Source organism: Anguilla rostrata, unplaced genomic scaffold (genome assembly GCF_018555375.3).
Source record: "Anguilla rostrata isolate EN2019 unplaced genomic scaffold, ASM1855537v3 scaf0972, whole genome shotgun sequence".
Lineage (NCBI taxonomy): Eukaryota > Metazoa > Chordata > Actinopteri > Anguilliformes > Anguillidae > Anguilla > Anguilla rostrata.
In genome coordinates this window covers 2,927-15,425 of record NW_026986331.1, presented here as the reverse complement: position 1 = coordinate 15,425, position 12,499 = coordinate 2,927, and the positions used below count along the sequence as shown (strand labels likewise).

The window sequence follows — 12,499 nt, the reverse complement described above, 5'->3', positions numbered from 1 at the left end:
AGTGATGAATATTCGGCGTCTTTGAAATGTATAGATGTTTATGGACTGAAGAACATGCCAGGTGAGGTAAAGTGCACCACAAAAATGCTGTTTTTTGTGTTTGCAGATGAAATTAATATGTCTGCAAATCAGATAAGTTCATCACATGGAAAGGGTTATTAGAGCCCAGTAATTACCTTAGACTATTGTGGATTAGTCAGAATACTTTATGAACTTAATTTACACACTCCCCTCCCTGTTTTTGTGTGTACATCTCAGGAATTCATAGGTACATATGTATCAACTGTCAAGGTGAACAATGTCACAAAGAATTTGTGCGTGTGTTTGTGTGTGCGTGTTTGTATGTGTGTGGTCTCTCCACAGGCTGGGTTGGTGTAATCTCACAGAGGGCTGCTGTGATGTTCTGGCCTCAGTCCTGCGTTCTCCTCACTCAGAGCTGAGAGATCTGGAGCTCAGAGACAACGAGCTGCAGGATTCAGGAGTGAGAGCACTGTCTGCTGGACTGGAGGACCCACACTGTAAACTGCAGAGACTGGGGTGAGTACAAACACAAACCCCTTCAATAAATTAGGGCTACAATGTGAGTAAATACAACACTGATGTCAATGTTTTTAATGTGAAAACAGACACTCCACAGAACTGAAACAGCATGTTCCTGTTCTTCATCTTGGTAGAATTCGACTACACAAATGAATGAAGAAAATGAATTAGTCCTGTTTACTGAACTGTAGCGGGGTGTAAACTCAAATGTGTTTGATAATGACTCATTCCACATTCATGTTATTTTAGTTTAACACACACAGCCCTGTTAGTTTATATTATGTTACATTACATTTATTTGCCAGACGCTTTTATCCAAAGTGATGTACAATAAGTGCATACAAAAGATAATTGGAACAACTACAAAACACAGGTCCGGTAAGGTACAATATTTTGCAGTTATTCATAGCCACGAACACATTAAGTCCAGTTCACACAGTGAACATTACTCTGACCTAACCTATGCTAAGTCAAACTAGGAGGCATTACAAGCAACATCTAGACCAGGGGTGCTCACACTTTTTCAGCATGCGAGCTACTTATAAAATGACCAAGTCAAAATGATCTACCCACTACAAAAATGCGAAACATATATTTATTTACAAATATATTGAGGATCCTTTATATGTACAATGTATGTTGATGTACCTTGCATAACCGCATGAGCCAATATTGCACAACACAACATAATTAACTATGTACATTTTTTTGTCATTACCTGAGTTTACTCTGATGACTTGCACTGAATTGAATCAGCCAGGGATACATAGTCCGGACAGTAGCTGCTGACAGCCAGCCTCAAGCACACTTCCAAATGTTCATCAGTCATGGTGGAACGGTACTTGGACTTAATGATCTTCATGTGGGAAAAGGCTGACTCACATAAATAAGTGGAGCCGAATAATGCAGTCAAGGAGGTAGCACATTTCCTCATGTTGGGGTACTTTACCTCTGTGAGTAAGTTCCAGAACTGTCCATGAGCTCTGGACTTCAGCTCAATGTCGGCTTGTAGTGTCAAAATCTCATCTTCCACTCCAGAAGAGTTCAGGTGAAACAGTGTTGCAATTTTTGATGCCGGTGAATCAACCTCAGCATCTTCCCGAAAAGGATAGCACATGAATGTAGCGACTGGCTCGAGCAAAGAAAAGTCTTGAAAGCGTTTGTCAAACTCTGACAGACAATTGTCAATCTGCTCTGTGTAGCGTGCACTGTCAAGTTGCACACAGGCCTTCCCTTGCATCTCCAGCTCTGACACCAGGTTCTGGAAGTTTGCCAAATCATGGCGCTGCAGCTTTGAGGAGAGATGTTGCATCTTTCGTTTGAAAGCATTAACTGAGCTGATCATATTGACCACTGTTTTGTCTTTTCCTTGCAGCTCTAGATTAAGGTCATTCAACATGTTTGTCAGATCGGTTAAAAATGCCAAGTCTAACAGCCACTGACCGTCATTTAGTTGCTTGTATTCTGCATGTCCAGCTACACGGAAAAACTCCTTAATCTCCGGACAGAGCTCAGGAATTTCCCTCGACTAAGCCATCTCACGTCAGTGTGTAGCAACAACTCAGAGTGGTCGCAGTCAGCCTTCTCCAGATGTGCACGAAATAACCGTCTTTGAAGAGATCTGGCTCGAATAGAACAGGCGATCTTCGTTGCCACATCCATGATCTCTTTCATGTTGAGCATTTTAGCGCATAACGCTTGTTGGTGGATTATGCAATGGTAATTCAGGAAGTCTGGGAAAGCATCATCCTGCCTGCACTTGGCAAATACATCCATTCACGCGGCCAACCATTGCGGGTGCTCCATCCGTAGTGATAGACACCAATTTGTACACCGGGAGCTGGGTTTTCTCGATAAAGTTTTTGAACGACTGAAATATGTCCTCTCCTCGCGTCTGTTCTTTCATGGGCAGTACTGTTAATAGCTCCTCTTTTGCAGTGATATCACTAAACACCATACGAATGAAAATGCACATCTGGGCCGTGTCACTCACGTCCGTAGATTCGTCCAACTGCAGTGAGAAACACTCGCAATCTCCGATGTCCTTCCACATTTGCTGGGTTAAATCCTCATCTATGGCTTCACAGCGCCGTGTAACTGTACTTCTTGACAGCTGGAGAGCTTTGATCGAAGATAATATTTCTATAATTCCTTATTTTTAAAGTCCCGGAACAATGAGTCAGCTGCTTCAACGAATGCCTCTTTTACCATCTCTCCGTCTTGGAAGGACTTCTTGTTATTAACGATGATGTGACTCACCCGGAACGATGCTTCGGTGGCGGCTTTCGCTTTTGAAGTATGTTGTGTGAAAAATGACTGCTGTCCGGACAACTGGGATTTTAGTTCCTTCACCTTTCTCTTTCTCAGCTCGCTTTTCGGTGGGAAGTCGGTGTCGTATTTTCCATGAACAGTCCGAAAATGCCGCTCCACATTTCCCTTCTTTGGTATTGCGATGGTAGACTGGCAGATGAGGCAAACGCACTTCGAAAATGTCATCGTGAAAAAAAAGTCCTCCTCCCATTCCGTATGAAAGTGATAAGTTTTTGTCTTCTTACTTGGTCCAGCTCCCCCACTCATTTTTATATCCTTTCTTAAGTGTAAGAGAAAAAACCGAGGGCTAAAAATTGGAGGTAACTTGCTGACTAGCTTGTTAGTTTTGCTGCACTTGGCGCCGTTGTTTGCGCATGCGCAGTGACCTAAGTGTCAGAAAAATTCAGATGTCATCTAACTGGCTGCCCTATATCAATCAAGTGACGGGATATTCATTTAGCTAGCTAGCTAACGTTAGCTAGCTAGGAGGTTTGCTTTCATAAGGCAATGTTATCGATAACGTTAGCTTGCTAGTTTGCTTTTATGAGGACGTTATAGTTGTGCTTTTATCTTAACTTGGCTAGCTAGATAGCAAAAATTATAATTGGATATAAGTCAACGTCCTTACCTTAGCTATCTATCGATACTTGATATACTACTAAGCTAGCTAGCTTGTGAAAATTCAGTCTCCCAAAGAGAGCGCGTAGCATGGGGGTAGCTATGGTAACGGGGCACGGTCTGTCAATCATAGCTAACTGACAGTTCTCATTACCACGCCCAGACGGTTCGGGTGAATTTTTATAGTGGGAAATTTAGGCTTAGAAAAATACGTTTTAAAGTACATTGAAATGACTGAAGAATAAAAGAATTGTGCACATTTCTTTTGTTGTTGCCTAAAGACAACTGGGAAGAGTCACGTTCAACCACCATGGTACTCCTTTAATGTCATGCGATCTACCAATAATACCTTTGCGATCGACTGGTAGATCGCGATCGACGTATTGAGCACCCCTGATCTAGACAATGATACAAGGCACAATAAGTGCTGGATGGAGGTACATGTAACATGAGTGGCACAGGAGGTACATGTGTAGAAATAGGGGGATTTAAGTGATAGAAATGATCGACAGAGTGGTGATACTTAGTTCAGGTATAGTCTGAAGAGATGCATCTTCAGACCACGGCGGAAGATGGGTAGTGAGGGAGAGGTTCGTAGAGGAACAGGGAGTTCGTTCCACCACTGGAGAGCTAGGGTGGAGAAGCTCCGTGGTAGAGACAAGATTGAACCCTTTACCCGGATGGCAGGGGGTGCAAGGCAGTGGTCAAGTGGGCGTATAGGATTTAATCATGTGCTGTAAGTAGACGGGGGCCGTCCTGTTGGCTGCAGTGTAGGTGAGGGTCAGGACTTTGAACCTGCAGTGACTGGTAGCCAGTGGAGTGACCTCAGCAGGGGAGAACTTGGGAAGGTTGAAGACAATTAATGTGTGTAAGGTGTGTAACACACTGCTATGTGTTTGACACACACAGCCCTGTTAGTTTATATTAATGTGTGTAAGGTGTGTAACACACTGCTATGTGTTTGACACACACAGCCCTGTTAGTTTATATTAATGTGTGTAAGGTGTATAACACACTACTATGTGTTTGACACACACAGCCCTGTTTTTTATATTAATGTGCTCTAAGGTGTGTAATTCACTGCTATGTGTTTGACACACAGCCCTGTTAGTTTATATTAATGTGTGTAAGGTGTGTAACACTCTGCTATGTGTTTGACACACACAGCCCTGTTAGTTTATATTAATGTGTGTAAGGTGAGTAACACACTGCTGTGTGTTTGCCACATACAGCCCTGTTAGTTTATATTAATGTGTGTAAGGTGTGTAACACACTGCTGTGTGTTTGACACACACAGCGCTGTTAGTTTATAGTAATGTGTGTAAGGTGTGTAACACACTGCTGTGTGTTTGACACACACAGCCCTGTTAGTTTATATTAATGTGTGTAAGGTGTGTAACACACTGCTATGTGTTTGACACACACAGCCCTTTTTGATTATATTACTGTGTGTAAGGTGTGTAACACACTGCTATGTGTTTGACACACACAACCCTGTTAGTTTATATGAATGTGTGTAAGGTGTGTAACACACTGCTATGTGTCTAACACACAGCCCTGTTAGTTTATATTAATGTGTGTAAGGTGTGTACCACACTGCTATGTGTTTGTCACACACAGCCCTGTTAGTTTATATTAATGTGTGTAATGTGTGTCACACACTGCTATGTGTTTGACACACACAGCCCTCTTAGTTTATATTAATGTGTGTATGGTGTGTAACACACTACTATGTGTTTGACACACACAGCCCTGTTAGTTTATATTAATGTGTGTAAGGTGTGTGTGTCCTTCTCTCTGCAGGCTGTCAGGCTGTAGAGTCACACAGAGAGGCTGTGAGTCTCTGGCTTCAGCTCTGTGTTCAAACCCCTCACACCTGAGAGAGCTGGACCTGAGATACAATCACCCAGGAGACTCAGGAGTGAGAGCGCTGTCTGCTGCTAAACTGGACACACTCACACTGCTGTAAGTACAGAAAGTTTACACACTGCGCCTCACACACACACACACACACACACACACACACACCTGAGAGAGCTGGACCTGAGATACAATCACCCAGGAGACTCAGGAGTGAGAGCGCTGTCTGCTGCTAAACTGGACACACTCACACTGCTGTAAGTACAGAGAGTTTCCACACTGCACCTCACACACACACACACACACACCTGAGAGAGCTGGACCTGAGATACAATCACCCAGGAGACTCAGGAGTGAGAGTGCTGTCTGCTGCTAAACTGGACACACTCACACTGCTGTAAGTACAGAGAGTTTCCACACTGCACCTCACACACACACACACACACACACACACACACAAAAGGAGTTTGGGGGGGGGCATGGAGGGCACTGTTCACACCAGCGTTACTCAAGAGGGTTGGGGATCTCCTGTGGAGGGTGCTGCAGGGGATCACTGCAGTAAATAAGATGTGGTTGTTGTAGTTAGGGGTTTGATCAGGGACACAGTGATGGTGGAGTTTCAGTATTACAAAGCAATGGAGAACCTGAGTGTGTTTCATAGTGTGTGTGTTTTATGTTCAGTGGAGAGAGGGGAGCTATTTTTGCACATGGAATAGAGTGAGGGAATGGAATAAGTTTCCTTTGTGACCGATTTGTGTGTTTTTCATATGATCTTGGTTTTGTGTTTTATTGTGTCTTTGTTTTTATTTATGTGATGCCATTGGTGTGTTGAGAGTGGAAAGAAAGGATGGTTAAAATTCAGAATTCTGTTCTGCTGTTCTTACAGTGTGGACCATGGAGGAGAGAACAGGACCAAACCAGGACCCAGGAAATGTGAGTGTGTATCGACACAGAACACTTTCCATGGGTACACACTCTGCTGTGTGTGTATGTGTGTGTGTGTGTGTATGTGTGTGTGTGTGTGAGTGAGAGAGATTTCTCTCTTACACACATAAACACACAAACAGAAGCACACATGTACACAAACACACACACACAGATACTATCACAGCTTTCTCTCTCACAACCATAATGAGGTGAATATTAATGATAATTAATCTCATTAATGTCTCTGGTGTGCAGACGGCTGTCAGCTCACACTGGATCCAAACACAGCGCACAGATGGCTGTCTCTGTCTGAGGGGAACAGGAGGGTGACAAGCACACCAAGGAGAGAGCAGCCATATCCTGATCATCCAGAGAGATTTAAGTCTGAGCCCCAGGTTGTGTGCAGAGAGAGTGTGTGTGAGCGCTGTTACTGGGAGGTTGAGTTCAGTGAGGGGAGGGGATGGGTTTTTATAGCAGTGACAGATAAAGGAATCAGCAGGAAAGGAGCGGGTCATGACTGTACGTTTGGATACAATAAAAACTCCTGGAGTCTGGAGTGCAATAAACTCAGATACTCTGATAAACTCAGATACTCTGTCTGGCACAATAAGAACCGAACACACATACCTGCCCCCCCCTCCCCCTACCGCAGAGCAGGAGTGTGTGATGATGCTGGTAGAGGAGTGTGTGTGTACAGGGTAGGAGTGTGTGTGGACCGTCCGGCCGGCACTCTGTCCTTCTACAGCGTCTCTGACTCTGACACACTGACCCTCCTGCACAGATTCCACACACACTTCACTCAACACACACCCCTCTGTGCTGGATTTTATGTGTTTGACTCCTCAGTGTCCCTCTGCTAACTGGAGTAGACACACACAACACACACACTCATACACATACACTCACACATACACACTCAGATACACAGACACACACACCCACACCTACACACACACACTCTCACACACACCCTTTCTCTCTCATACTCACACTCATACACACGCACTCACACACCTACGCACACACACACTTGTGCGCACACACTCACACTCTCTCACACCCACTCACACACCCAATCACACACATGCGCACACACACACCTACACACATGAACACACACAATCTCTCGCACACACAAACCCACACATTCACCACTACACTCTCACGCGCACACACGCATGCATGCATACGTACACACGCTCATAACCGTATGCACACACACACCCTCTCTCTCTCACACACACACACACTCACATCCACACACACACACATACATGCGTGCAGAGATACAAACACGTGTCAACACACATTCACATTCCCATATGCATGCACACATGTATAAACACACACACATTCTCTTACCCATGCACACACACACGCACTGATGTACACTCATGCACACACACATACACACTTTCTCACACCCAGTCACTCACACCCCCAATCACACACATGCACACACACCTACACACGGACACACACAATCTCTCACACACACAAACACACACATTCACCAGTGCACTCTTAAGCGCACACACACATTCATGCATACGTACACACGCTCATAACTGTATGCACACACACACACACTCACATCCACACACACACACACATTCATGCGTGCAGAGACACAAACACGTGTCAACACACACATTCACATTTCCGTACGCATGCACACACATGTATAAACACACACACATTCTCTTACCCATGCACACACACACACTCCTCAGTGTCCCTCTGCTAACTGGAGTAGAGACACACACACATGCGCATACACACTCGAACGCATGCACACACACACACACACACACACATATACACACACTCATATACACATACACACACACACTCAATCACACACATATAAACACAAACACTTGTATACACCTAGACCCTCACACACCCACACACACACACACACACACACACACACACACACACACACACTTATATACACACACTCATATACACATACACACACACACACAATCACACACTCACATATATATATACACACACTCATATGCACCTAGACCCACACACACACGCACTCACACACCTACACACACTCTTGCACACTCAATCACACACACCCTCTCTCTCTCACATACACTTATATACACACACTCATATACACATACACACACACACTCAATCACACACCTACACACACTCTCAGTCATGCACACACGCTCACACACCTACGCACGCACACTCTCTCACACCCAGTCACTCACACACACCTACACACAGACACACACAATCTCACGCACACACATACACACGCATGCAAACATACACACGCTCATACCCGTATGCACACACACACACTCTTTCTCTCACTCACACTCTCACATACAGTATACAGACACACACATTCGCAAACGCATGCGCGCGCACACACACGCACTCACACCCAATCACACACACACACACACACACACACACACGTCGACACACTTGCAACCTTCCTTGAGCAAAGCCTTACCACTGCAATTTCAGCTGTGCCCAATATTAGCCTCAGTACTGCTTAAACCCTGTACATAAGAGTATGATCTTTTAGCAGGTTCAGGTTAAGCACTCGCTTTCTAAATATGATTTTATTTTTTTACATTTTGATAAATTTATATTGAAAATGTTCAAGGTGTGTTTATGTACTTTTGATTATTAAAACATTCATATAACATTGAGAGTAATAATGCCAGAAGATGGCAGAGTGAAATGTTTTTGAAGTAATAATTCTGTCTCCTGTATCTGCATCTTTTTAAAAAAGAAGCCAGTGGCAAACTCCTCCACTTAAATGTGCATTTTACTAGTTTTTACAGTTGCTTTCATTCATTTTCACAAGAGTTCCAATGTGCAGATTTCTCTGAGCAAATGCAGCTGATGATCACTGCAGTGTACTTATTTCATTTCATTACTGTAAATAATGATGGATTGAGTTTCCTTCTTTATTCTGTTAGGATTGATTTTTTTTTTTTTGCTTTAATTTTCAGACAACAATATGCAATATGATTAAAACTGAATTATAAAAATATCAAATGTTTTGCTGTTGTTTTTTTATTGTGTGATGTATTGAACTCCTGTGACACAGTAGTACTTATTTCATATTCTGTATGGGATTATGTTTGGGCTCAATATGAGTAGATCAGCATGGGGCTAAAATCTGCAGTTGAAGCAATGACATTCATCTACAGTAGTGGAAATAAAATCCATTATAAGAAAAGTTGTGTAGTGTCTGATGAATGCTTGCTTCTGTTACTGTAGTGTGACCACAACTCAATACATTTTGAAAAGTCACTGCTTATCTGTTGAGCTGGTATATTTATGTTACCTCTCAAATAAATGGTTTTCCTGTAGGTTTGAACCTGGATCTGCTGCACATCAGTTGAATGGATTAGACCACTAAGCCAAAATCAAGGCAGAAGTGTGGTTTGCATGACATCCAGTCATTGAGGTGTTCCTGAGACCCTACAGTTTTTCTCATTTTTTCAAATGCATTTCTAATATCTGCAGTCTCACATCTTACCCTAAAATTCTTACCCTTACCCTTACCCTCAGTTTTCACAATACTGTCGTCTCGTATTAGTACATTGTTCCAATGCGTATTCCTAGACATGCAGATTGTGAAATGAAGTCAAGATGTTTGCAGTCCTGTCTCGTCACTTCCAACAACATTGCCCAGGTGAGTTGCATTGCAGCATGATTGGTAATCCCAACATAAAAGGCTGTTTTACAGCACTACATTCAGCAGTGTCTGACGACATGGAGCAGCCCAATGCAGTTGGTACTGATGGACGGGTCGTGGTTGTGGCTGAGGTTGTGGTCAAGCAGGTATAAGAAATATTGTTGTATCGAATGAATTTAGAGCCACACTGATTGACGATGTCATAAATCCAGGCAATGGGAGAAGCTGGAAGGCCCAACTTAAAAATGTCAACAGTGGCATCTAATAAGAGCTTTTGGACTGAACATTGATAAGTCAATAATTTACTGCAAAATGTGATACAGTAATTACATTACAGGATTGTTGTGTTGGTGTCATTTTATATTATTTCTGTTACATGACGAGCCTGTAAGCCATGCTAATCATTTTTATTAGAGACCGCACAACTCTGTTTTTCTGAAATGCCGGCTTATTCCACATGGGGGAAAATTGCGTTTGTGTTAGGTATTCCTGTGGCAATGCCTGTTCTGTCTGTTCTGATAATGTGATTATTTTTCTTCTATCAGATAAGGCCTGCTGGTGCAAGTTTGTAATGTTGCATTTGTATGTGTTATTTTTACTGTTTACGTGTCAAATGTCTAGAGTGTAAATGTTTCTGTTCAAATGATTGGTTGAATAACACATATCACTGCTATTTTCACCGACCATGTTAAACGGACTCACTTGCACGGCTCAGCTCTAAAGGCATGCTGATGTTAAACCCATATTCCAATCTGTTTGAAATGACACAAATTCTGCCTAGTCTGTTCAAACATCAGACATTTTTTTAACTCTACATATTGTTTATGCCTTGCACCTGAACAAATTGGTTGTGCCCATTCTTCTGTACCATCTCCTTTGTAAGCTAAGAAGTTCCTTTCAGCTGACTACATCAGAATCTGTACTACCAGCGTTTTATGAGAGCTTAAAATGTACAACATTGTTTATCAGAAATTATATCTGGGTGGGTAAATTGGTGGATATGCTGTAGAACATAGTTTGTCATTGATTTATAAATATACCAGTATATCCTGGGCTTTCACTGATGGTTTAATTGTGGTACATATAGCAGTGGCCTGATATGCATTCTATGTTTGCAGTTTGCTTCTACCTGACTGCTTCCCCCCAGCAGGGAAACAGAGGGGCACAACCCCCCAGCAGGGAAACAGAGGGGCACACCCCCCCACCCCCCCAGCAGGGAAACAGAGGGGTAAAACCCCCCCAGCAGGAAAACAGAGGGGCACAACCCCCCCAGCAGGGAAACAGAGGGGCACAACCCCCCCAGCAGGGAAACAGAGGGGCACAACCCCCCCAGCAGGGAAACAGAGGGGCACAACCCCCCCAGCAGGGAAACAGAGGGGCACAGAAGACTCTGGGTCATCCCACCATGGATGGCGCAGGAGAGGTAGCAGGTTTTAGCAGTTTGCTAAGGTGGTCTGGGAGGATGGACAGCGTGGGAAAGTGTGGAGGACCGATCGCTCAGTGGGTCAGACTGGTGGAAGATACCACAAGCCAGACCTAGCTTCCTGATCAGGGCCAATTATGACACGCTGCCTTCTCCTCAGAACCTGCACTAATGGTTTGGTGCGGATGAGACCGTCCGCTCTGTGCTGCCCTCAAACGAGACCTGTGGCACATTCTGTCAGGTTGTGAGACGGCTCCAGCACAGGGACACAGAGCAGGTCTCCGGCACAGGGACACAGAGCAGGCCTCCGGCACAGGGACACAGAACAGGCCTCCAGCACAGGGACACAGAGCAGGCCTCCGGCACAGGGACACAGAACAGGCCTCCGGCACAGGGACACAGAGCAGGCCTCCGGCACAGGGACACAGAGCAGACCTCCAGATCAGGGACACAGAGCTGGCCTCCGGCACAGGGACACAGTGCAGGCCTCCAGCACAGGGGTGCTACAGATGGAGGTATGACCAGCTGCTGCGAAAGTTTCTGGAATTACTGGAGACCAGCAGGCAGGAGGCAAACAGAGACACCTCTCCTGTGAAAGAGCATCAAACCCACTTTGTGAGACAAGCAGAGGAGGAGGGGACCGTAGGACACAAAGGTGGGAGTAGAGTCCTGGTACCAGGCAGGGGGTGGAGCATGTGTGTAGATCTCAATCCACAGCTCCGTTTCCCAAATGAGATCAGCACAGCTTCCTAACATGGAGACGTGGTCTACTCGGGCGAAGGTGCTGCTCCTTATATGGAGAAGTGGTCCACTCGGGCGAAGGTGGTGCTCTTTATATGGAGAAGTGGTCCACTCGGGCGAAGGTGGTGCTCTTTACATGGAGAAGTGGTCCACTCGGGCGAAGGTGGTGCTCCTTATATGGAGACGTGGTCCACTCGGGCGAAGGTGGTGCTCCTTATATGGAGACGTGGTCCACTCGGGCGAAGGTGGTGCTCCTTATATGGAGACGTGGTCTACTCGGGCGAAGGTGGTGCTCCTTATATGGAGACGTGGTCCACTCGGGCGAAGGTGGTGCTCCTTATATGGAGACGTGGTCCACTCGGGCGAAGGTGGTCCTCCTTATATGGAGA

The 12,499-nt window shown here is 44.7% G+C and overlaps 1 protein-coding gene across 5 annotated transcripts in view; it reads left to right on the top strand.

The window, feature by feature from the left end:
* LOC135246921 (NACHT, LRR and PYD domains-containing protein 3-like) overlaps positions 1 to 11,501 on the top strand; it is an 86,982-nt gene extending 75,481 nt beyond the window's left edge. For 4 of the 5 annotated variants that reach the window (XM_064320190.1, XM_064320188.1, XM_064320186.1 and 1 more), the window contains 4 exons: positions 364 to 537; positions 5,272 to 5,433; positions 6,215 to 6,261; positions 6,511 to 9,484. In XM_064320190.1, coding sequence (XP_064176260.1) covers positions 364 to 537; positions 5,272 to 5,433; positions 6,215 to 6,261; positions 6,511 to 7,115 — 988 coding nt within the window. In that variant the 3' untranslated portion in view covers positions 7,116 to 9,484. Of the gene's footprint in view, positions 1 to 363; positions 538 to 5,271; positions 5,434 to 6,214; positions 6,262 to 6,510; positions 9,485 to 11,064 lie in introns of those variants that run through there. The other variant, XM_064320187.1, reaches the window with a different exon arrangement.
* Positions 11,502 to 12,499: the final 998 nt, after the last annotated feature.